Source organism: Macaca thibetana, chromosome 10, assembly GCF_024542745.1.
Source record: "Macaca thibetana thibetana isolate TM-01 chromosome 10, ASM2454274v1, whole genome shotgun sequence".
NCBI lineage: Eukaryota > Metazoa > Chordata > Mammalia > Primates > Cercopithecidae > Macaca > Macaca thibetana.
Genome location: NC_065587.1, coordinates 95,752,916 through 95,776,576, shown reverse-complemented (window position 1 = coordinate 95,776,576; position 23,661 = coordinate 95,752,916). Strand labels below are relative to the sequence as shown.

Here is a 23,661-nt window from a genome sequence, read left to right as displayed (position 1 = left end):
ACTTTGCTCTGGGGAGGGCACTGACCACCTCAAATGAATTACAGCTCAGGCAACGATCATCATACTTCTTGGCACAGAGGTGTTCACTACCCAGGCAGTGTTATTATTATGTCTAAAGTTACAAAGGGAGTTTTTAAGAAAGATGGAATGAAAACTTGTTTCTCTCAATTCTGAGCTTATTAGAGCACACTGTTTTGCTTGAATAAAGCAGCCCTGGAGTCTCTCAGGGGAGGGTGTTTGTAACATCTGCTCAGGCACGGTTTCATTTCCTATAAAATTCATTACCCAGAGACTAGCCCTGTACAAGTTGTGGGGAGATACTCATGTGAGTTGGCGGACTTTTGGTCAAATATTTTCCCTAAGCCCAGGTCTCTATGGCATTCTACAGAACACTCTGCATCCTTCTAAGGGACACTGGAAGAGCAAATGGATAGTACAGTGAGTTACAAATAAAATGGCCAATCTCAGCATGAAAGACTGAGGGTGTTACCTAATGAGGACGCAAACCACTCCATCTACATACAAGCCCATCTACATACAAGCAAACCACGAGCCTGCCAGAAAGAAAGAACATGCTATGTAAAGGTTTAATAACAGTGATGACTATTTGAACTTCAGCTCCAGAGCAGTTCAGTGGCCTCCCTTCCAGGAACAGAAGCCAAAACACATCAGGATTCTTGAAGGCCCTGAAAGGTAAATGAGAATCCTAGTGTATGGCAAAACATTCCCACAAAAGAAGGGCTCCGTGTGTAGAGACTTAGAAAGGATTCCCAACTTCAGTCCCTTCAGAACCAGAAGCAAAGGTGGGGGACAGCGCAATTAAGTGGCCCTAGAGATTTGCCAGGAACTAGAGCCTTCCGGAGAAGTCCAGTTTTCCTATGCAGGGAGAGGACTGGGAGTTCTCTGGTCACAAGCATTGTGCCTTTGTTTTCAGGAAGACTTTTGGAGTCCCCCAGCATTGGAGGAACATTGCCTTACTGCGGACTCAAGCACAGTCTCTTACCTGGTAAGAAAAATGGAGCTGCATGCAGCTGCTGAAAACTTTATCCAGAAACCCAAAGATGTTGGCACAAAGAAAGGAGGGCTGAAGAAAAGTGACCATGGAAACACATTGAGCTCTTAATCTGACCCATTTCTTCTGGGCCAGACCTGGAGCCAGGAATGTGGTGATGAATGAGGCCTGAGCTGAGATCGTGAGGATGAGAGGGAGTCCACCCTGTGGGGATCTGGGATGATGAAAGGGCTCCGCAGATGGGGGACCCCTGGCAAGAAGTTCTGCTGAGTGGAAAAGGGCTTGGAGTAACTGAGGTCAGCTGGATTCCTTAAACACTGCTCAGAGCCCTTGAAGCCATCTAAGGGCACACTTCTCAGGCCTGCTCCAAGCCACGCTCAACTGGGAATCTTTTAAGGACAGCTGCTCTGTTAGGCTTGCCTGAGATGGTGTAGTTTTCCCCCGCCGCGGTAGTGGCACAGACAGTAAGTGTTCAGGAGCCGGGCCTCACAATGCCGTGGACTAGGGCAAAGGAGGACCCCGTCCTCTCCCAGCCCTAGGCTAAAACACGGGAGGACCCCGACCGGTGGCTCCATGGACCCCTGCAATGCCAAGAGCTAGGTTATGCTGCTGAAGGACCTCTCCGCCCTGGACTAAGGCACCGGAGGATCCCCGCCCTGCCGCGCCCGGCGGTGTCCTGGACTGTGCCACTGCAGAACCCCCGCCCCTCCACACCCTGGACTCTGGCTCTGGAGGACTCCGGCCCTGGCTCGTCCTGAACTACTCCTGCCCCTCAGCGCGCTGGACTGTGTTTCCAGAGGACCTGGTCCTGCGGCAACTTGGGCTACCTCGTGGACTCCAGGACCCCAGTCCTGCCGGGCCCTAGACCAAGACCCAGGAGGACCCGACACCCCCTGTACTAGGGCACCAGAGGACCCATACCTTGCCGTGCCCTGGACTACAGCTCGGAAGGACCCCCAATTCGCTGAGCACTGGACTCCAGCACAGAGGGACCCCCGCCACGGAGATATGGACCACTCCTGCCCCACCGCACCCTGGACTACCGCACGCCAAGACCCTCGCCTGAACGCGTCCTACACTCTGGCATGGGAAATCCGGCCTCGCAGAGCCCTGGACTCTGGCATTGGTGGACTCCCACTCGGCTACGTCCTGGACTCCTGCACCAGAGAACTCCTGTCCCCCCGCACCCTGGACACCTACACTAGAAAACCCTGTCCCGTCTCCCCCTAGACTATGGCAGGGGAGGACCCTGCAAACCGACTCCGGCACAGTAACACCCCTGACCCGTCATGGGCGGTATTCCAGCACTGGAGGACCCCCTGCCAGGGCGCTCTCTGGACTACCCCTGCTCCACTGCGTCCTGCCCTACAGCACAGCAGGACAGCCGTCCCCCGGCGCACTGGACTGAGGCACAGCAGGACTGGGGCCTCGTGTGTGGGGGACTGTAGGACGAGGTGACCCCCGCCCCTCTGCACCTCGGACTATGGCACAGGAGGACCGCCACTCGCGAATGCCCTGGACCACCTCAGGACAGGGCCCCCACTCCGCCGCGCCCAGAATACAGCACTGGAGGACCCCAATCCCGTCGCTCCATGGACTCCACCACCGAAGACCCTCGCCCCCCTGCGCCCTGGACAAAGGCAAGGGAGGACCCAGCCTCACCGCACCGTGGGCTATCGCATAGGAAAACCCCCAGCCCCACCGTGCCAGAGACTCTGACAAGAGAGGACTCCTGCCCCCTGCTCCCCCGACTACAGCAAGGCAGGAACCACACTCCTCGGAGGTCCTCACTGTGGCAACTGTGGACCCCCGCCCTGGTATGCCCTGAACTAAGTCAGGCAATGACCCCGACCCCACCACGCCGTGAACTCCAGTATTGGAGGACCATTGCATTACTGTGGACTCAAGCACTGGACTATCTCAGGGCAGGATCCCTGTCCCGCCATGCCCTACTCTATGGCACGAGAGTACCCAGCCTCACTGCGCTCTGGACTCCAACACCCCAGGACTCCTACACGGAGGACTCCCGCTCCTTCACAGTCCCGTCCTGGACTCCTGCACAAGAGAACCCCCGCCTGGCTGCACCCTGGATATAGCAAGGCAGGAATTCCGCCCTGTGGCGCTCTGCACTGTGGCACCTGAGGATCCACAGTCCAGTGCGCCCTGGACTACTGCGCCACAGGACTCCTGTTCCGCCGCGCCCTGGACTATGGCATCAGAGAACCCAGCTCCCCGCGCCCTGGACAAGGGCACCGGAGGACCCAGCACCCGGCGTCCTGGACTAAGGCACAGTAGGACTCCGGCCGCATTGTGTACTCCTGCACAGGAGGACCCTTGCAGGGCAGCGCACTGGACTGAGCTACTGAAGGAGCCCCACCCCTGCCTCACCCTGGACTAAGGCACTGGAGAACTCTTCCTCCACAGAGCCGCGGACTCTTGCAGGAGAGAACCTCCACCAAGCCTGCCCTGGACTGTGGCCCAGTAGGGCCCACACCACGTCATGGACTCCTGTACTGGGGGAAGAGTAGTGATAAATGTCCAGGTTTACTAGTTGAAAAGTAGCAATCAATGTGTTACAATGAATGGATTTGATGTAAAATTACAAATGCTGAAAACATTATGTGTAATTGCCTAGCCAGAACAATTACACAAGACAAAGAAATAAAATAAATCCATATAGGGAAGGAAGAGGTAAGATTGTTTCTGTTTTCTGAAAATATAATCTTAAGATAGAGAACATCTTAAAGACTCCACCAAAATAAATGGTTAAAGCCAATCAAGAAATTCAATGAAGTTAATAGTTACAAAATCAATATACAAATACCATTATTGTTTCTATACAATAATGACAAACTATTACCTGAAAAATAAATTGATAAGGCAATTTCATTTATAATAGAATCAAAACAGATATATAAATATATAAAAGACAGGAGTAAATTTAATCAAGAACGTGAAAGATTTGCACACTGAAAACTATAGCACATTGATGACAAAATTAAAATAGCATAAATAAATGGAGAGACATCCTTTATTGATGAATTCAAAAATTAGTATTTTAAAAGTGTCAATGCTACCCAAAGTAATCTACAGATTAAATGTAAGCGCTATGAAATTCCAATGTCATTCTTCACAGAAATAGAAAAATTACTCCTGAAATTTGTATGGAACCACAAAAGACCCCAACTAACCAAAGCAATCTTGAACAAAAAGAATAAAGCTGGAGGCATCAGACGACCCAATTACAAACTATATGACCAAGCTGTAGTAATTGAAACAGCATAGCAGTGGCATAAAAAGAGACACGTAGAACAGTGAAAAGGGATATAGAACCCATAAATAAATCCACATGTCTGTGGTCAATCGGTTTTTTGATAAAATAACTAAAAAATACACAAAGAAGAAAGAAAATTATTTTCAATAAATGGTATAGAAAAAACTGACTATCCACATACAGAAGAATAAAATTTGACTTTTATTTTTCTCTTTATACAAGCATCAAATCAAAATTAAAAACTGAAATGTAAAACTACCACAAGGAGATAGAGAAGAAGACTGTCTGACATTGGCCTGAGCTATGATTTTCTGTAGATTATTCCGAAAGCACAGGCAACAAAAGCAAAAACACACAAATGAGATTGCATAAAACTAAAAAGCTTTTCCACAGGAAAAAAGCAATAATAGAATGAAGAGAACCCACAAATGGGATGACATTTTTAAACCATACATCAGATAAGGGGGCTCATATAATAATATATAAGTAACTCAACCTACTCAAAAATAAGAAAAAAATTATGCTTATTAAAAAAAATAAGCAAAGAACCTGAATAGACATTTCCTAAGGCATACAAAAAAGCTAACAGGTACATGAAAAAATCACAAACATTCCTAATTATCAGAGAAATGCAAATCAAAGCCACACTGAGATATCACCTCACACATTTTACTAGGGCTATCATAAAAAGACAGATGGAAGATAAGTGTTGATGAGGACGTAGAGAAAAAGAAACCCTGTACACTGCTGGTCGGAATGGAAATTAGTACAACCATCTTGGAAAACAGTATGAAGCTTCCTCAAGAAATTATAAATATATTTACCCTATGATCCATCAATCCCACTTCTGGATATATGTCCAAAGGAATTTCAATCAGGATGTCAAAAAGAGACATCTGCAATTTCATGTTCATTGCAGCATTATTCCTAATAGCCATGAATTAGAAACAACCTAAGTGCTTATCAACTGAAGAATGGATAAAAATATGTGGAAAAATTGGAACCCTTCTACACCACTGGTGAGATTTCAAAATGTAAAACAGTCTGGCAGTTCTTCAAAATGTTACACATAGACTTAGCACATGACGCAGCAATTCCACTCCTGTGTATTTACCAAAAAGAAAACAAAACAAATGCTACACACAGTAGTACACAAATGTTTATAGCAACAAAAAGTAGAAAACAACAGAAATGTTCATCAACTGAGGAGTGGATAAATCAAATGAATCCATAAAATAGAATCTTATTTAGCAATAAAAGGGAAAAAAGTGTTAATGCATGCTCCAGAATGGATGAACATTAAAAATATGTGAAGTGAAAGAAGTGAGTAAAAAATGACTATGTGTTATAATGATTCCATTTATGTGAAATGTCCAGAATAGGCAAATTCATATTCAGAAAGTAGACGAGTGGTCGCCTAGACTAGGAGGGCTTTAGGAAAGGCTGGAGAAAATGGGGGGAAAGTTTGCTAATGGGCGCAAGTCTCTTTAAGGCACATTAAAATGTTCTAAAATTATACTATGATGATTATTTCTCCACCCAGTTAATATACTAAAAGAATTTGAAGTTTGTACTTTAAATGAGTGAATTACACAAAGTATGAATAATATCTCAATAAAGCTGTGGGAAGTTAAAAGTATATGTAGGATGCATACAAAAATCCTACTTATCTTTATACATGAATGAAATTCTGTCATTTGTAAAAACATGGATGAATTTAGAGGATATTATACTAAGTAAAATAAGCCAAACGCAGAAAGACAAATATCTCATAATATCACTTATATGTGAAATCCACAAATGTGCACTCACAGATGTTAGGAGTAGAATGGTGGTTTATCAGAGGCTGAGCGGGGCTTGGGGGGGGGAAGTTGGGAGTAGAATGATGGTTTATCAGAGGCTGAGCAGGGCTTTGGAGGGGGAAGTTGGGAGTAGAATGGTGGTTTATCAGAGGCTGAGCGGGGGTGGGGGGGGGGGGGAAGTTGGGAGTAGGGGGTTTAAGTTGGGTTTATCAGTAGAATGGTGGTTTATCAGAGGCTGAACGGGGCGGGAGGGCTAGGCTGGGGGCGGGGGGGGTAAGTTGGGAGTAGAATGGTGGTTTATCAGAGGCTGAGCAGGGCGGTGGGGGGAAGTTGGGAGTAGAATGGTGGTTTATCAGAGGCTGAGCGGGGTCGGGGGGTAAATTGGGAGTAGAATGGTGGTTTATCAGAGGCTGAGCGGGGTCGGGGGGAAGTTGGGAGTAGAATGGTGGTTTATCAGAGGCTGAGCGGGGTCGGGGGGAAGTCGGGAGTAGAATGGTGGTTTATCAGAGGCTAAGCAGGGCCGGGGTGCAGGTAAGTTGGGAGTAGAATGGTGCTTTATCAGAGGCTGAGCAGGGCGGGGGTGAAGTTAGGATTAGAATGGCGGTTTATCACAGGCTGATCAGGGCGGAGTGGGGGGTGGGAAAAGGGGAACTATTCAATGGGATAATGCTTCAGCAAGGAGAGATACATTCTGGTGATATGGTGCACAGCAAAGTGACAGCAGTTACTCATAATGAAGTGCGTATCTTAAAACTGCTAAAATACTACAACTCAAATGTTTCACCATAATGTAATAAATATGTGAGGTGGAGGATATGTTATTTAACGTAATTTGTCCATTTCACAATATTTACATGTATTGTACCACATTGTATCCATATATATTTATTTATCAATAAAAACAAAATTTTAAAAAGCGAGCAAAACAGTTGTGCCAGATCTTCATCTAAAGACATTTCTGAGAAAAATGTATCTGTTTTCTTTCAGAATAAATTTACAGTTAATAGATATCATGTTACCTAAAGTAAAGCGGATAATTTTGGCCATCAGCTTATACTGTGGGATAATCTCTTTTTGCTGACCTTGTAAAAGCTGCGGCGGATTAACAACAAGTAGGAAAGATTTTTATCATGATCAGGTAAAGGTTCTGCATGCTTCTATTTTGAATAATATTGTCCCCCTAGAATCGCAAAGTGTGAATGCCTTTTGTTTCAGAGGTCTAGCCCTAAATGGTTTAGTCAATTACATCTTGCATTCTAAAACAAGTCCTGGTGCGTTTGTGATGGTACTATATATAATTGTGTTTTTAATTTAACTATCATATATGTCTACTTTTCTGTTAAAAGTCTATATTTTACAGAGGCCCTCCATACATATAAGTGCTTTTATGATAGTCTATCCACTAAATTTCAAACATAAGTTAAGGAACAGTTTTGCTTTTATTTTTTATTATTGTTATTATATTTTAAGGCTAGTCAAGTGAAGCAGTGGGAGTGGAGAAGGAACTGCTTTAATTTTTATATGTTGGTGTTACAGGCTGTATGTGACAGGCTATATATTTGTCGGCTGAATTTTAGAAACAAAGTGAAATATTTATTTCGTATTTCATTAGATATAGGGATGATGATTACTTCAAGGGATTGTCGCTAGACTGAAAGCATCACATCATCAATCACTTGGAAACAATATTTTGCCTATGTGTTCTGTTATGTTGACAAAAACTTTTATTGTGGCAATATACCTCACAACTGAAATATGTGAAAAATATACAGAAAAAAAGACAATATTTGTTATTAAGGGATATTTAGGCCTGAGCTGCAAGATGCAAATATTTAAAACATACACTTTTTAAAAATTACATTTAAAATGTAAATTGAAGCAAGGCATTTAGAAAAAGACATAATATCTACTATAAAATCCTAGGTTAGAGAAGTTAAAATACTAAATGAGAAAATAATGCTTCTTGGGTAGCTTAAAATCAAATATGAGGCAAAAAATTACTCAGAACTTTTTGTAAGATTAAGAACATCTATACAGTTTCTTTGATATAAAATGAAATAAATGTCTGAATATAACTTTAATAGAATAGGCAAACAAGGGCAAAGGAGAGGGTGTATGCAGAATAAAGTGAACATATTATTCTAACAATGAGAGGGACAGAATTGAATGATTGCTTTTGGAGACAAGGGATTTTAATGTCTGAGTCAATGACAAAACTTTTGTTTGCAAGTTAAAAAATGTACCTTAAACCTGGTGAAGGAAGAAAGGGTGGTGGAGGGGATGATTCTTTGTACACTAAACTGGTTTTAATGACTATTGAATTAATCATAAGTTCAAATGATTTTATGGAGGCCGTTTCTTTTTTATTTGATACTTCTGGACTGCTTTTCTCTTTGTATTTGCTCCATTTTTACCTGCTTGAACAATTTTTCCCCGCAAAGTTTAGGAAACACTGTAACCACATGCTCCAGCATGATGTGATCCCTGAAAGCATTTGCAGCTGGGAGAGGAGGCAAAGGGGCTTCTCTTTCAACAAATGCATATTAATCTCAGTGAAAACTCAGAAGTTTAAACATGGTCCTCCTTGGGTCATGTGGCTACCCCGGGACCAGTCATTGCACCAGACATAGGAGATAGTCTCAAAAGCCAGGCTGGAGTCAAGCTTCTCTGGTGGAGTTTCCACTTTAGAAATGGGTTTTGTCAGGCTTTGTGTTTTCGTGTTACAGACATGATAGCCATATATCTATCTATTCCACTTCCAGTGGAGATGAAAACCTAATGCATATGCCCACTCAATGGATTTTACATGAATCTTCATAGCAGCTTTACTTGCAACAGCCAAAACCTGAAAACAGTCCAAATGTCCATGGGCAGGTGAATTTGTGACTGAAAAATTTACTGTGGTATATGTATATAATGAAATAATACTCCCTAGTAAGAACAGAACAATTGATAGATGTAGCAACATGAATAAATCTCCAAAATAGTGATGCTGAGTGATGAAAAAGTATACCCACCCTATGATTTCATGTATTTGGAAATAAAAACCCACAGGGACTGCAGGTGGATCAGTGGTTGCCTGTGGATGGGATGGGGATAGGCAAGAGAAAGTAAGTAGAAAAAACACAAGAAAACTTTGGTGGTAAAGGTAATGGATATGCTTTTTATTTGAATATGTTGTTGGTTTTATAGAGCTACAAATACCAAGAATAATCAAAATGTACAATTGAAGTATGTGCAGTTTATTGCATGTAAATAAACCTTTTAAAAATTAACTGATACAAATTGGCTTACATGACCAGAAATCTGTTGAAAACTCTCATGTTTTCTTCCCCATTTTTATTCTTGTGTGCTCTTACAGACCGTGTGAACACATTTCTCATCTTACTGTTCTTTTATGTCTACATTTCTCCAGGTCAATATAACTATCACCATAATTTCTTGCTTTCTCTTTAGTTCATTAGTAATTATGAGTTATGTATTGAAATGTTAAAGATATGTTTATGCATTCAGAATCCTCTGCTCTCTGATCCACATAATAGTGAATTAAGCTGTCAACAATTACACAGAATATTGCTCCTTTGTTTGTTTGTTTGTTTTTTGATGAAGTCTGTCTTGGTTACCCAGGCTGGAATGCAGTGGCACATTCTGGGCTCACTGCAACCTCCACCTCCCGGGTTCAAGCAATTTTCCTGCCACAGCCTCCTGAGCAGCTGGGATTACAGGCATCTGCCATCATCCTCAACTAATTTTTGTGTTTTTATTAGAGACAGTGTTTCACCACATTGGCCAGGCTGGTCTTGAACCCGTGACCTCAGGTGATCTGCCCACCTTGGCCTCCCAAACAGCTGGGATTACAGGCATAAGCCACCATGCCCAGCCAGAATATTGCTACTTTTTCAAATAGCTACAATTAACCCTGATCTGGACACCTTGAGTTGATCATAGCTTTGTAAAAGAGGATAGCATTGTAAAACTATAAAAGTAGACTAATAATAAATAACAGAATGCTTTCAGTATAAGAAATAACACTATCCTAAGCAAAAATAAATAAATAAATAAATAAATAAATAAAGCTGGAGGAATTCTATTATCTGACTTCATATTATACTACAGAATTATAGTAACCAAAAGAATATGGTACTGGCATAAAAACAGACCCATAGATCAATGGAACAGAATAGAGAACCCAGTAGCAAATCTACATAGCTACAGTGGACTCATTTTTGACAAAGGTGCCAAGAACATACACTGGTGGTAAATGGTGTTGAAAAAACTGGATATCCATATGCAGAGGAATGAAAACAGACTAGTATCTCTCATAATATATGAAAGTAAAATCAAAGTTGATTAAAACTCCAACAATAAAACTAGTACAAAAAAAGTTTGAGGAAAATCTCCAGAACATTGGTCTGGGCAAAAATATTTTGAGCAATACCCACAAGCACAGGCAACCAAAACACAAATGGACAAATGGATCACACTAAGTTAAAAAGCTTCTGCCCAGAAAATGATACAATCAACAAAATTAAGAGACAATCCACAGAATGGGAGAAAATATTTGCAAACTACTCTTCCGACAAGGGATTAATAATCAGAATATATAAAAAGCTCGAACAACTCTTTAAGAAACAATCTAATAACCTGGTTTAAAAAAGGGGGTAAAAGATTTGAATAGATATTTCTCAAAAAAAGACCTACAAATGGCAAACAGGTATAAGAAACGGTGCTCAGTATCACTGATCATCAGAGAAATGCAAATTAAAACTACAATGAGATACCATCTCACCACAGTTTAAATGACTTGTAAGCAAGCCAGGGAAAGTCTACTTTGATTGACTTATGGCCCTAGTCACCTGGCAGTTCCTTCAGATGTGGCTTCCCAGGTTTGTGTATCCATGTGACAATGTGCCTGTGTGTCCTTGTGTCCACGTGGCAGTGTCTGTGTGGTGGTGTCTGACAGTGTGGAGGTGTGTCCATGTCACAGTGTGGCGGTGTGTCTGTGTGTGTGGCAGTGTCCATGTGGCAGTGTGTCTGTGTGTTCGTGTGAGAGTGATGGTGTGTCCCTGTGACAGTGTGGTGATGTCTCTGTGTGTCTGTGTGTCCCTGTGGTATGTGGTCGTGTGTCCTTATGGTGATGTCTCCGTGTGTCTGTGTCCGTGTGACAGTCTGGTGCTGTGCCTGTGTGGTGACTTCTCCGTATGTCTGTCTGTCCGTCCATGTGACAGTGTGGCAGTGTGTCCGTGTCGTAATGTCTCCGTGTGTCTGTACATGTGACAGTGTGGTGGTGTGTCTGTGTGTCCGTATGGTGACATCTCCATGTGTGTGTCTGTCCATGTGGCCATGTGGTGGTGTGCCCGTGTGGTAGTGTCTTCGTGTGGCGGTGTGTCAGTGTGACAGTGTAGCGGTGTTCCTTCTCCAGCGTGCAGAGCTGGCACCTTGCCCTCTCAGCCCAGGATGCCCCAGAAGGCCCCAGCTTGGCGGGCAGGAGGTGGCTCCTGTGGAGGGAGGTGCAGGGAGCCCCGAGAGCCGAGTTTGTGGGGTCCCCTGCATTGGGTGGGAGTGAGGAGAAAGGCACCCAGGCAGCCAGGAGAAGGCTGGGCCTGCCCTAAGGAGGTGACCCGCTCTGGGCCTGCATTTCCTGGGCCGAGTACTCCAGCTCAGTCATCTTGTCCTGAGTCCTTTGTGGAACTTGGAGATTGCTGAGATTTGAAGAAGGGAAGGTCATCTTTGTTGCGGAAAGCCTGATGTGTTTCTCTATTGCTGTCACTTTTCAGCCTCATCGCTGGCGAAACATCAAATGCCGGACACCTTCTGCCAAGAAAACTCCTGGAAGTAAATGTGGGGACTGGCAGTATCCAACCAGAGGAGTCACACGCGGATTTCTGTTTGTTTGGAGATCTGCGTTTTTCCCTGTGGGTGGCGGAAGCGGAGCAGCTCTGCGGCGGGAAGGAAGGTGGGTTCTGTGCTACAGGAAGGTCCTGGCCTGGGCCGGAGGCGCCAGAGGGGATGGGCGGTCAGGGGCTGTGCAGGCCACCGGGCAGTGTGCATTCCCCCGGCTGGTCGCCCAGGAGGAGGACAGGTCCCGGCCTGGCGGGATCAGAGGCAGCCAGGCTGCGCTGCGGTCTGTGAACCAGGCGTGATGGCTGGCAGAGCGGTAGGCCATGGCGGAGGGGGACTCCCGGGCACCTGCTGTGCATCCTCATGACCAGGACACACACCGGCCTCTGGAGGCCAGGCGGAGCAAGCAAGGGGCGCCAGGCAAGGTTTGGGGTTCCCGCGGCGGGAGGTGGGTCCCTGGATCCTGGTGTCCTGCTGCTGTCCGGAACATGGGCCGCCTTCCCTCAGGCGCACCCCTCCAGGGTCGCCTATCTGCGACCTCAGCACAGCTCCTGGCTGGTGGGAGGATGGGGCGGAGGCCTCAGGGCCCAGCTGGGTCTGCAGTTTCTGCCACTGGCGGTGGCGCAGGGGTGAGCTCAAGCTGTGCCCAGGCAGGAAACTCTCCGACCTTGCCAGCTTCCGCGCCAGCTTTGGTGACTCTCTCCAGCTCAGCTTCAACACCGTTCAACAGTTCTGTGTTCTCTATTATCACAAGAATTCTTTCTGTATTTGCTATCCTTTATCAAATAAGAATTTAAAGATGCATGTGGAGTGAGATCACAGTTGAAACATTAAAAATATATAATTTCAAGTGTTGTTTAATTTTTTAATTTTCTAAGAAGTAAAATTATGACTCTAGTGCTAATATAAGATAAACACGTATCAACAGTGTTATTCAACTCAGTAAGCAATGAAGTTTCCAGTAAAAGGTTCAAATCATTGCAAGGAACATTAAAGTAGCTTTACAGCCAATGTTAAGGTGAGATCGTTGGTTAGTTACAATACTAGATAGTATCCAACATAGTCAGAAGCTGTCATCTTTGTGAGTTATCTCTTCCATGGCACAGAAATTATGCGTTTCTCTACTGTACAAAATATTTATCTTTTCTACTACTTCTGCACATAAAAATATTGCTAGTCACAAAAGACCAGGATTGCACTGAAAAAAAAAAATCTGAGTACTATCTCTCACCTGTCTTCATACTTCTTTTCTTCCTTTATGAAATATCTTTGAACTGCATTTTCTATCTGAAGGTCTCTGGAGAGAGAGAGTAAAATGAATAGAAGCATAGTAAGTGAATATTTTGATAACATTTACAGCTTTATTCATGTCGAATGAACATAAAATACACTACCAATATTTAAAGCGTAATGAGATGAATTTGATGTATACATGTGCCCATTAAACAATCACCATGAAGGGATCAGTGAGCATATCCAATACTCTCAAAGCTTCTCAGTTCCCCTTGGTAATGCACGCTCATACCTCTCAGGTGTGAAGTACTGAGCTACACACACACATACACACACACTGGAATATCTAATTGTTTCAGAAGCATTTGTTGAAAATGTTATGTCCATGAATGCTCTAAGAACTTTATTAAAAACTAGCTGAAAGCTGATATACATGTGTATATCTATATTTGTACCACATTGTCTTAAGTACTGTAACTCGATAAGTCTTGAAACCAGGTGCTGTTAATTCTCCAACAGCACCTGGTTTCAAAGTAATTGTTTCCTTTCAAAGTAATTTGCCTTTATAGGTCCTCTACCCATCGACATACATTTCAGAATTTTAGTTTCTCAATTTCTAAAATAAGGAATACAGCTGTGATTTGATTGGAATTCTTATAGATCAATGTGGGAAGAAAAGACATTTTAACAGTATTGAGATTTATGACTCATACATTCCATTGATTGAGGTCTCTTATTTATTTTAACAATATTTTATAGTTTCGTAGTTTTCAAACGTTTCTCTTTTTTGCAGGTTTATCCCTAAGTACTACACGCTTTGATATTTGCAATAATATCAAAATTATGGTAATATTAATGTAAATGTTTCATTTTTTCCTCCAGTAATTGTCAGGTAGCTTTAAATCATAATTTAATTGTATGATACAACGGGGTTTTGAGAAACGTATACACATTGTATATATACATTTTTTTTCAGTTTGGCAGATTGACTCCACTATCATATCATAATTTAAAATTGCACTAATTACCACCAGCCTGCTCTCAAGGACAATCCATCAAAATATGTATCACGTTTCAGTTTATTTAGCATCATGAAACTCTCACATTGCACTTACTTTTGGAAACCTGGAATAAAACAATAATGTAAATATCAGCTCACAGGCAACATATGGGTACATGTGACAATTTTCTAAATATCGACCTTTCACTATTTAATTCTCTGTTTATATTGTCGATTTTTTCCCTCCTCTTGAAACTCTCTTACACTGCTTATTAAATTTTGGTTCAATTCTCTCCCTACTTTTTCCAATAATCTACTTTCTAATATTTTACTGATGCCGTGCTCCTTTTCATTTGGACACTTTTAAAAAGCTGCATAATTTCTCCTTTGTATTAAAATGCAAATCCATATCCAAAATAAATGAGCGCAGGGACCAAACAGATGTTTGTGCAGTGTGTCCATGAGCAATATTATCCACAATAATCAAAGGGAAGGAGCAGCCCATGTGAATATTGATGGATGAGTAGTTAAAAAAATGTGGTATATACGGCAACGTCATAATATTCGGCCTTAAAATATATTCTGAACATGCTATGAAATAGATGAAACTTGAAGATATGCCAAGTGAAATAAGCCAGTTCGAGAAATTCAAACATTCTATATCATGCCATTTCTGTGAGATACTTTGTGAAATTTGTAGAGACAGAAAGTAGAATGGTGATTGCTACGGGGAGGGGGAGGGAGAGGAATAGGAAGTTGGTGTTCAATGAGTACAGAGTTTTAGTTGGAGAAGAAGACAAGTTTTGGAGGTCTATGGTGGTGACTGTTGCACAACAGTGCAAATATACTTAATGCCACAAAACCGTGCACTTAAAGTGATTAAAAACGTAAATCTTTTGTTCTGTATATCTTTCCAGAATTATAAACCTGCAATCACAGTATAGAAATAGAACATGTTATATAGCTTTAGGTGATGATATTTTACACATTTGCACACATAAAATGCTAAATAAATTAAACATGGAATGAAGATTTGTCCTTAAATTTAATTTCCCAGAAGACTTTGATATTTGTTTTTCACAAGTGAAGCATTCTTATAAAGTGTCATGACCTTTTGGGGGAACCTCTGGGAAAAATGGAGAAACTCTGAAGCTACACTCTCCCTAACCTCTCTTTACAGGGAGCTCCTGCAGCTCCTACGGAAATGAGTGGCTGAGATTCTTGATTGCATAGCAGAACTTCTCATCTAAACCCTTTCCCTTTTTAGTGTCTCTGTATCAGTATAAAAGTTCTGTAAACTGTAGTTCCTTATTTTAATCCCAAAGCACAGTAACAATATATTTCATCCTAGCATTGGCAGTTTCTGTGAGTGTTTTGTTTAATTCTCAAAACTCTATCTTTGAGATTCCAAAGAGCCTAAGAAGTAAAATATTTTAAAAAGGGGAAAGAGACAAAGAGAAAGAAAATAAAATCAATAGCCCATTCTGTCTCTGTTATTAAACACCAGAATACCTTTCTGTTAATCTAATTAAAATTAGTGACATCATTTAGCATTTATGTCTTGAACAGAAGTTTGGAATCCTGAAAAAGAAATTTAATTTGCTAATAAATATATTTGAGTGGAATTGAAATCCTTATATATTACTTCAAATAAGAACACAAGATGAATTATGATATAGAAAATTCTATCTCTCATTGTCCAAAATCTAATAGTTAAATTGAACTTATCGAATAACATTATTTGCCAGGCATGTGGCTTACATCTGGAATCCCAATACTTTAGGAGGCAAAGGCAGGTGGATTGTTTGAGCTGAGGAGTTGCAGACCAGGTTTGGCAGTACAGTGAAACCCAATCTTGAAAAAAAAAAAAAAAAAAAAAAAAAAAAAAGCCAGGTGTGGTGGCTTGCCTTTAGTCCCAGATACTCAGGAGGATGAGGTGGGAGGATCACGTGAACCTGGGGAAGCTGGGACTGCAGTGCACCATGATTGTGTCACTGCACTCCAGCTTGGGCAACAGACTGAGACCCTATCTCAAAGAAAGAAAGAGAAAGAGAACAAAAGAACAAGAGAAAGAAAGCAAGAAAGCAGGAAGGAAGGAGGGAAGGAAGGAAGGAAAGAAGGAAGGAAGGAAGGAAGGAAGGAGAAAGAAAGGAAGGAAGGAAAAATAATGTTTTTGGTGCCAATAATCTTTGTGAAATTATACATGGAATTTTGCTTTAATGAAATAGATTTAACTAAATTGTGACATAATTTAAGTGTACTGACCCTAGCAATCAGAGACCTCCGAATCTGCACAATGACTTGACAGTTACATTTGACAAGAATTGATTCTCCTATCATACATACAGCATAGTCAGAATTTCAGAACTCCAACTTTCCCTATGCTATTTGTGCACATTGCTTAACATCTCTAAGACTCGATATTTTTACTCTTAAAATACTGCTAATAATAGTACCTAGTTTTTATAACGTGTATCAAAAGCATTATACTTTAAGGCAGATAGTAATTTCTCAGTAAATATTTGCTAATGTGTGTTTTAGTACAAACAGGAAAATTGGATTATGATATTTATGACACTGTTGATTCTCCTTCTAGAAACATTTAATTGTTTCTAAAACTTGTTTTCAAGTAGAGCAGTATTTTGTGTTCAAATTGAAAATACTATATATTCATACTTTTTTTAAAAAAAGTATTCCTTGAATATTTTCATAAAAAAAATCCTAAATGAGCTTGAGCAAGGAGGACAGGAGAGATCAGTAAAATAAGGCTTTGTGGCATAGGAGACATTTGGTGGAGAGCTTTCAGCTCAAATAAGATTTGAAAAAAAAAAAAAAAAGAGAGAGAGAATTTTTATAACAAATGTAAAGGCAGGATTTACCCTGATGAGCTTGTGAAGAAAATACAGAGTATAACGTAATCCAAAAGAGACTAATCAGTCAAAGTAGTTTTGAAGGAAATATCTCGAAGAGAGAGAACATAAAATGAAGATCAGGTATGTAATTATTTTAATAATCTACCCATGAGATAGAAAGCACTGGGTTTTTTGAATTGATCACAAAGGGAAAATAGTTTCAAGAACCATTCTTTGTTCAGCCTAAAGCAGATTTTACATTTTGAAACAATGACATATTGTGCTAAGTAGATAATATCCACATTCGTGTGTATATGAACAATTCTGTTCTCAATAAAAACACTTTATTCACACAAGTGATGATTATCTGCATTTGATTTAGTGCTGAAAGGCCAAAGGGGGACTAATAAAATTTTAGAAATGCAAGCGGCTTAACTGGAAAATCATGATCATATTCAACTCATCATGACTGAAATAAGAAAACAAAGCAAAAAATAAATAAGAAAAAAATGGACTACATGAACATTTGCTTCTCTCCTAAGAATCAAAACGCTTAATTTGCTGTGGCTTAAAGGCATCTAGGTCCACAAGCCATGCAAAAGTCTACTGTTTCTGGGAGATAAGAAGAAGCAAAACACATCAGCTTTCAGAGAAGGTTAAGAAACCTCTCACACCCTACTCCACCCCACCTGAGACCAGGCAAAGGATCACTGCTTCTAGGGCACGGATGGAGGAAAAATACTTCTCCATCAGGAGAGGAACAAGGATTGTTTTGGGGCCCAGGATTTTGCACTAATGCAGAGTCGTGCTACTGTGGTAAAGGGTTGGAAAATCTCCATCCAGTGACCACAGACAAAGGTACATTGTTCCTATGGAAGGAGAAAGAAAAGAGTTAGCCCTTATGGTGGGTTTGAAAACTTTCAATGATATAAATCAAAGGTTTTCTACCACTGAGGTGGGAGGAGGCAAGATATTATTTCTTCCTCAAAAACCAACACAGATAAGGGACAGTTTGACTCCCACTGGAATAAGAGTCACGAAGTGCTAAAAATATCCCTTCTCTGAGACTCCGATGATGAAACTGGCTCCAAAATAACATGAATCATCCCTCTGCTCCCAACCTCAATTTTCTGCATAGTCACACACACACAAGAAATGATGTTCTACAGTTAGAGAGGAACAAGAAAGTGGAGAGAGACCCTCTCTGTGACATAGGTGGTAAGGACTACCGGAAGGTAACTGTGGAACAGGAGCATTGGCATATGCCCTGCAGAGCCTAAGGCCCCACACAAGGCACATGGTATGGCAGCCTACTGCTGGAGAAATTGAAGTTACATGGTTCACTGAATGTTTCAGACACCACAGCAAAAACCAGCCTTTGTTCCTGCCCACACTAATAGCATGACACAAACCAAAATGAAACAGAAACATAAAACAATCTTGACATAAGTAATTATCTCACGAGCTACTGTTTTTGTACATCTGATGATTTGCATTTTTTAGAAATTGGGAGACACATAAAAGCAAGTTAGAAATTTGAGTTATGAGTTATAATATTTTCAAAAGATAAAAAGTCAACAGAATCAAATTCAGAGATAATTCAGATGTTGGAACTAAATGCAAGTAATTTAAAATAATAATGATCAAAATGTTAAAGGATCTAGTTAAAAAAAAAGACATGCATGGAAAAATGAGGAATTTCAGCAGAGATGGGAACAGTAAAAGGCAAAAGCTAGAAATAAGTGAAAGCTTGAGAACAGAGATGAAGAATTACATCAGCAAGCTGATTAGCAGACTGGTCATCAGAGTTAAGAAAGAAGCAGCTAATTTTATATTAGGCCAACACAAATTATTTGAATGGCAGCACAAAGGGAAGAAAGAGGAAAACAAAATAAACCAATGAACCAAGCAAATAAAATACTCCGGTGAGTCCAAGAATTCTCTGCCAATACGAAATTAACTAAAATACAATTAATTGGAATTCCAGAAGGAGATTAAAAACAGAGTGTGAGAGAAGAAAAATTGGAAAAAGATGACTGAGGACCCCAAGCAACCTCAAAAAGCTCCAAGAAAGATTAATAAAAAATTTAAAGAATGCTAGAATAATCACACTAGTCTAACTGATGAAAACCAACGATTAGCATAAATCTTGAATTCAGTTACAGAAAAATAGGAACATTGTGTACAGAGATAAACAAAAACAAACATTACAGTGAACTGCTTGTCAGCAACTCTACAAGTCACAAACCAATGATACAAAATTTTTAAATAACTAAAAAAAAAATCAGTCCCCAATCTTATATCCATTAACTATATAACTAAAATAACAATTAAATGAAGACATTTTCAGATTAACACTGGAAGAGTCCCTTGCTAACAGGTCTGCACTAAAATAAACGTCAAAACGATTTCTTGAGGCAAAAGGAATATGGAAGCAGATGAATGTTGAAACTACTCAAAGAAATAAAGAGTGCCAGGGAAGATATAAAGATATGTAGCCCAATTATTTTACATTGCTCTAAAGATCATGGATTGTCTAAATTTTTTTTTAAAAAAGAGTAACTTCACATCATGGAATTCATAATATTTGAGACTATAGTGCATGACATAAATAGTGTGAAGGAGGGAGGAAACAGAAATATACAATTTAAGGTTTTTATGCCATAGTTGATATAATATAAACTGTAGGTTACTGTAATAAGCTAGAATAGGTATTGAACTCTCTAGAGAAACAATGAACATTTTTAAAAGATTATATGTGCATTAATGTTTTCATAGAACTTCTAGCTTTTATTTATTTGTTTTTATTTTATTTATTTATTTATTTATTTATTTTTTTTGAGACGCAGTCTCGACCTGGAGTGCAATGGCATGATCTCAGCTCACTACAACCTCCGCCTCCCGGATTCCAATGATTCTCCTGCCTCAGCCCCCCGAGTAGCTGGGATTACAGGTGCATAGTGTGTGGATATTTTCTTCCATTCTGTAGGCTGTCTGTTCAATCCCATGATAGTTTCTCATGCTGTGCAGAAGAAGCTATTTAGTTTAAATAAATCCCACTTGTCAGTTTTCATTTTTCTGGCAATTGCTTTTGAGTACTTACCCACAAATTCATTGCGAAGTGCAATGTCCAGAAGAATATTTCCTAGTTTTTCTTCCAGGATTTTTGTAGTCAGAAGATGTAATCTTATGCCAATGGGTCTTATTAATCAAATGACTCCACAGTGAGAATCATTACTCTGAAAATCAATTTTGTCATAATGATGGAAATTTAAATATTTGAAAGTAAAAACAGATGCCACCTTATTGCTAGAATTCTACACGGCAAATTGCTATTAGAGAGGCAGAGGAAATATATATATATATCTCCAAAATATAATTTGCAGTGAAATAAATAGAAGCACATTATAAATAAACTTACCTGATTTTACAAACTAACCTGTAAAGGGATTTCTACTCATTTTTCTATTGCCTGCATTGCGCTTTCTTCTAGATCCAATTTATAATTTTGTACATCACCAATTTGTCTTCACCAGTGTGTTCTTTCCATAAGCATCTTAAGATTTAATATTTCTTCTTCCAACATATTTTTATCCTCCTCAAATTTTTTACATTCCTGTTGTACTTTTTTCATAGATAGTAACTCCCATTGAATAACTTGATTTTATTTAGTCAAATAGACATATTTTGAAGATACAGCTCCCAGCTGTGTTGTAAGATCATCAAACTACATTAATAAAATAATACAGCTTGATAATGAAGGAGGCTGAGAATAATCTCATACAAAACCAGTAACAAAATTTGAAATATATTTACTTGCAATAAAATGTTATCTATAACATACATTCTTTAAATGTTAACCCTTAAGTTACTCAGAAATTCAAGAACAAAGTAAAAGCCACCATGAGTCACAATCATATATTCTTTACTATCATCTTTGCCACAGAACTTCTGCACTTGATCTTTCTTTTATTTTTCTGATAATTTGTGTTTGTTCCTCCTTAAATGGCTCCAAGTTAACTCTTATTAGAAAGTTTCAAACCCCCTTCTCTCATCATCATGCCCCAAAATTTGTCAAAAAAAAGTTTCTGAGATATTATATTGAGTTATTTAGGCCAAAGTCAATAAATGGATCTTAGAATAAGACTTTGAAAATAATGTAATACTCTATGCTAGGCATGGTGGCTCATGCCTGTAATTCCAGCACTTTAGGAGGCTGTGGCAGAAAGATCACATTAGGCTGGGAATTTGAGACCAGCCAGAGCAACATAATGATACTATACTCTCAACAACAACAACAAAACCACATTTAAAAAACTAGCCAGGCATGGTGCCTTATGCTTGCAGCTCCAACTAATTGGGAGACCAAGGCAAAAGGATGGATTGGACTCAGAGTTCATGGCGGTGGTGAATTATGACAAAATTACTTCACTTCTGCCTGGATGAGAGACAAAGACCATATCTCAAAAAAACACAAAATAATCATATAAATAAGGATTCTAATGCCATAAGCCTTTTCCTAGGCTGTAAATGTTTTATGCTCATTTGAATTGCATTTTAAAACATAAAGTCCTCCTCAAGATGGCTTGTGGAGGTAACCAAGAAGCCCGCAGTGCCATACAAGCCCTGAGGCATGGACTGGAGCCCTAAAGCAAGCACACACCCTGCCACTGAGCCTGCTGCTCATTTCCTCTGTCTGGCTCCATTTGCAGCACAATTGTTGCACTGAGGCTTGTGCATACCTGGCAAGGCCAAGCTGGATCAAAGAGCAATGAGCCAAATCTGCAAGGGTGTGCCAGGAGCCGGTGGACCAGCACACCAACCTCACTCACTGCCGTTCAGGATACATCATTTATTCTATCCTAGAGGTAGGGCCTCAGTGCCATCTGCTTTCCTCAGGCCTCTGCTCCAGCAGCCATCAGGTGGCAGGCACTCAGGCTTTGGGAACCTGACCATCCCTGCTTCCTTCAGTGTGTGAGGTTGGTGACTGGTCCAACTGCTACACGCACACCCTTGCCAAGGTGGCAGGCTGTTCTTTGAACCAGCTTGGCCTTGCCTGTCATACACAGGCCCCAGCTACCCACGTACCGCTCTGAGTGAGTTGTCCTGCCTGAGGCCAAATTCTAAGTCTGGAAAGGGCCACAGAAAGCCTAGACCCCTGGATTGCAATCCTGGCTGCTTTCTTCACTTGAATATAAAGTTCTCCTTCAGACGGCCTGTGGTCTGCTTCTTGACAACAAAGAAGCCCGCAGTGCCATCTGAGCCCTGGGGAATTGACTGGAGCCCTAAAGGCAGCGCACACCCTGCTCCTCAGCCTGCTGCTCCTTTCCTGTATATGGCCCCATTTGTAACACAATTGTTGCACTGAGGTATGTGCATGCCAGGCAAGACCGAGCTGGCTCAAAGAGCAACCAGCCAACTCTGCAAGGGTGTGCCAGGAGCCCGTGGACCAGCCACCAACCTCACTCGCTGCCGGTCAAGGTACATAATTTCTTCTACCCTAGTGGCAAGGCCTCAGTGTCATCTGCTTTTCCTCGGGCCTCTGCTCCATCAGCCATCGGGTGGCAGCCACTCAGTCTGTTGGAATCTGGCCATCCCTGCTTCCTTCAGTAGGTGAGGTTGCTGGCTGGTCCACTGGTTCCAGGTGCACCATTGCAGTGGTGGCTGGTTGTTCTTTGAGCCAGCTTGGCCTCACCTGGCATGCAGAGGCCCCAGCTACTGAAATGCTGCTCTGAGTGAGCTTGTCCTGCCTTGGGCCAAATTCTAAGTCTGGTCAAGGCCACTGAAGGCCGAGTCCCCTGGGTGGTAATCCTGGCTGCTTTCTGTTTTGGAACATGAAGTCCTTCTCAAGAAGGCCTGTGGTCTGCCTCTTTAAAAGCAGAAGCCCGCAGTGCCATACGAGCCCTGAGGCATGGACTGGAGCCCCAAAGGCACTGCACACCCTGCTCCTAAGCCTGCTGCTCATTTCCTCTATATGGCTCCATTTGTAGCACAGTTATTGCACTGAGGCTTGTGCATGCGGGGCAAGGCCAAGCTGACTCTAAGAGAAACCAGCCACTTCTCCAAGGGTGTGCCAGGAGCTGGTGAACCAGCCACCAACCCCACTGACTGCCGGTCGGGTACATCAGTTCCTCTACCCTAGAGGTAGGGCCCCAGTGTCTTCCGATTTTCCTCAGGCCTCAGCTCCATCAGCCATCAGGTGGCAGACAGTCCGGCTGTTGGAACCTGGCCATCCTTACTTCCTTGAGTGGGTGAGGTAGGTGGCTACTGCAACTGATCCAGGTGCACCCTTGCAGAAGTGACTGGTTGCTCTTTGGGCCAGCTTGGTTTTCCCTGGAATGCACAGACCCCAGGCACCAACATGCTGCTCTGAGTGAGCTGGTCCTGCCTGGGGCCAAATTCTAAGTCTTGCCAGGGCCACAGAAGACCTAGGCCCCTGGGTGGAAATCCTGGCTGCTTTCTGCACTTGAACATAAAGTCTTCCTCAAGATGGCCTGTCGTCTGAGCCTTGGCAGGAAAGAAGCCCAGAATGCCATCTGAGCCCTGAGGAATTGAGTGGAGCCCTAAAGGCAGGGCACACCGTGCTCCTGAGCCTGCTGCTCATTTCCTCTATATGGCTCCATTTATAAGACAATTGTCACAATGAG

The 23,661-nt window shown here is 41.6% G+C and overlaps 1 protein-coding gene and 1 long non-coding RNA gene across 3 annotated transcripts; one reads left to right on the top strand and one right to left on the bottom strand.

Moving 5' to 3' along the window:
• The first annotated feature begins 2,157 nt into the window (after nucleotides 1-2,157).
• LOC126929276 (uncharacterized) lies at nucleotides 2,158-3,145 on the top strand. Its single transcript, XM_050745461.1, has one exon. The coding sequence runs from the start codon at nucleotides 2,605-2,607 to the stop codon at nucleotides 3,106-3,108; it is 504 nt and encodes a 167-aa protein (XP_050601418.1). The 5' UTR covers nucleotides 2,158-2,604; the 3' UTR covers nucleotides 3,109-3,145.
• Nucleotides 3,146-9,055: 5,910 nt separating this feature from the next.
• On the bottom strand, nucleotides 9,056-23,647 carry LOC126929284 (uncharacterized). Of its 2 annotated transcripts, XR_007717128.1 has the most exons (4): nucleotides 20,118-23,647; nucleotides 14,191-14,287; nucleotides 13,161-13,226; nucleotides 9,056-12,705 (listed from the first exon to the last, which is right to left on the bottom strand). It is a non-coding gene; the product is annotated as an uncharacterized LOC126929284 (long non-coding RNA). The 2 variants fall into 2 exon arrangements; XR_007717127.1 differs by lacking the exon at nucleotides 14,191-14,287 and having other exon boundaries at nucleotides 9,057-12,705; nucleotides 20,118-20,275.
• Nucleotides 23,648-23,661: the final 14 nt, after the last annotated feature.

Excerpts from the sequence above, each read along its gene's own strand:
- LOC126929276 (XM_050745461.1), top strand. The coding sequence starts at position 2,605 with ATGGACTCCACCACCGAAGACCCTCGCCCCCCTGCGCCCTGGACAAAG.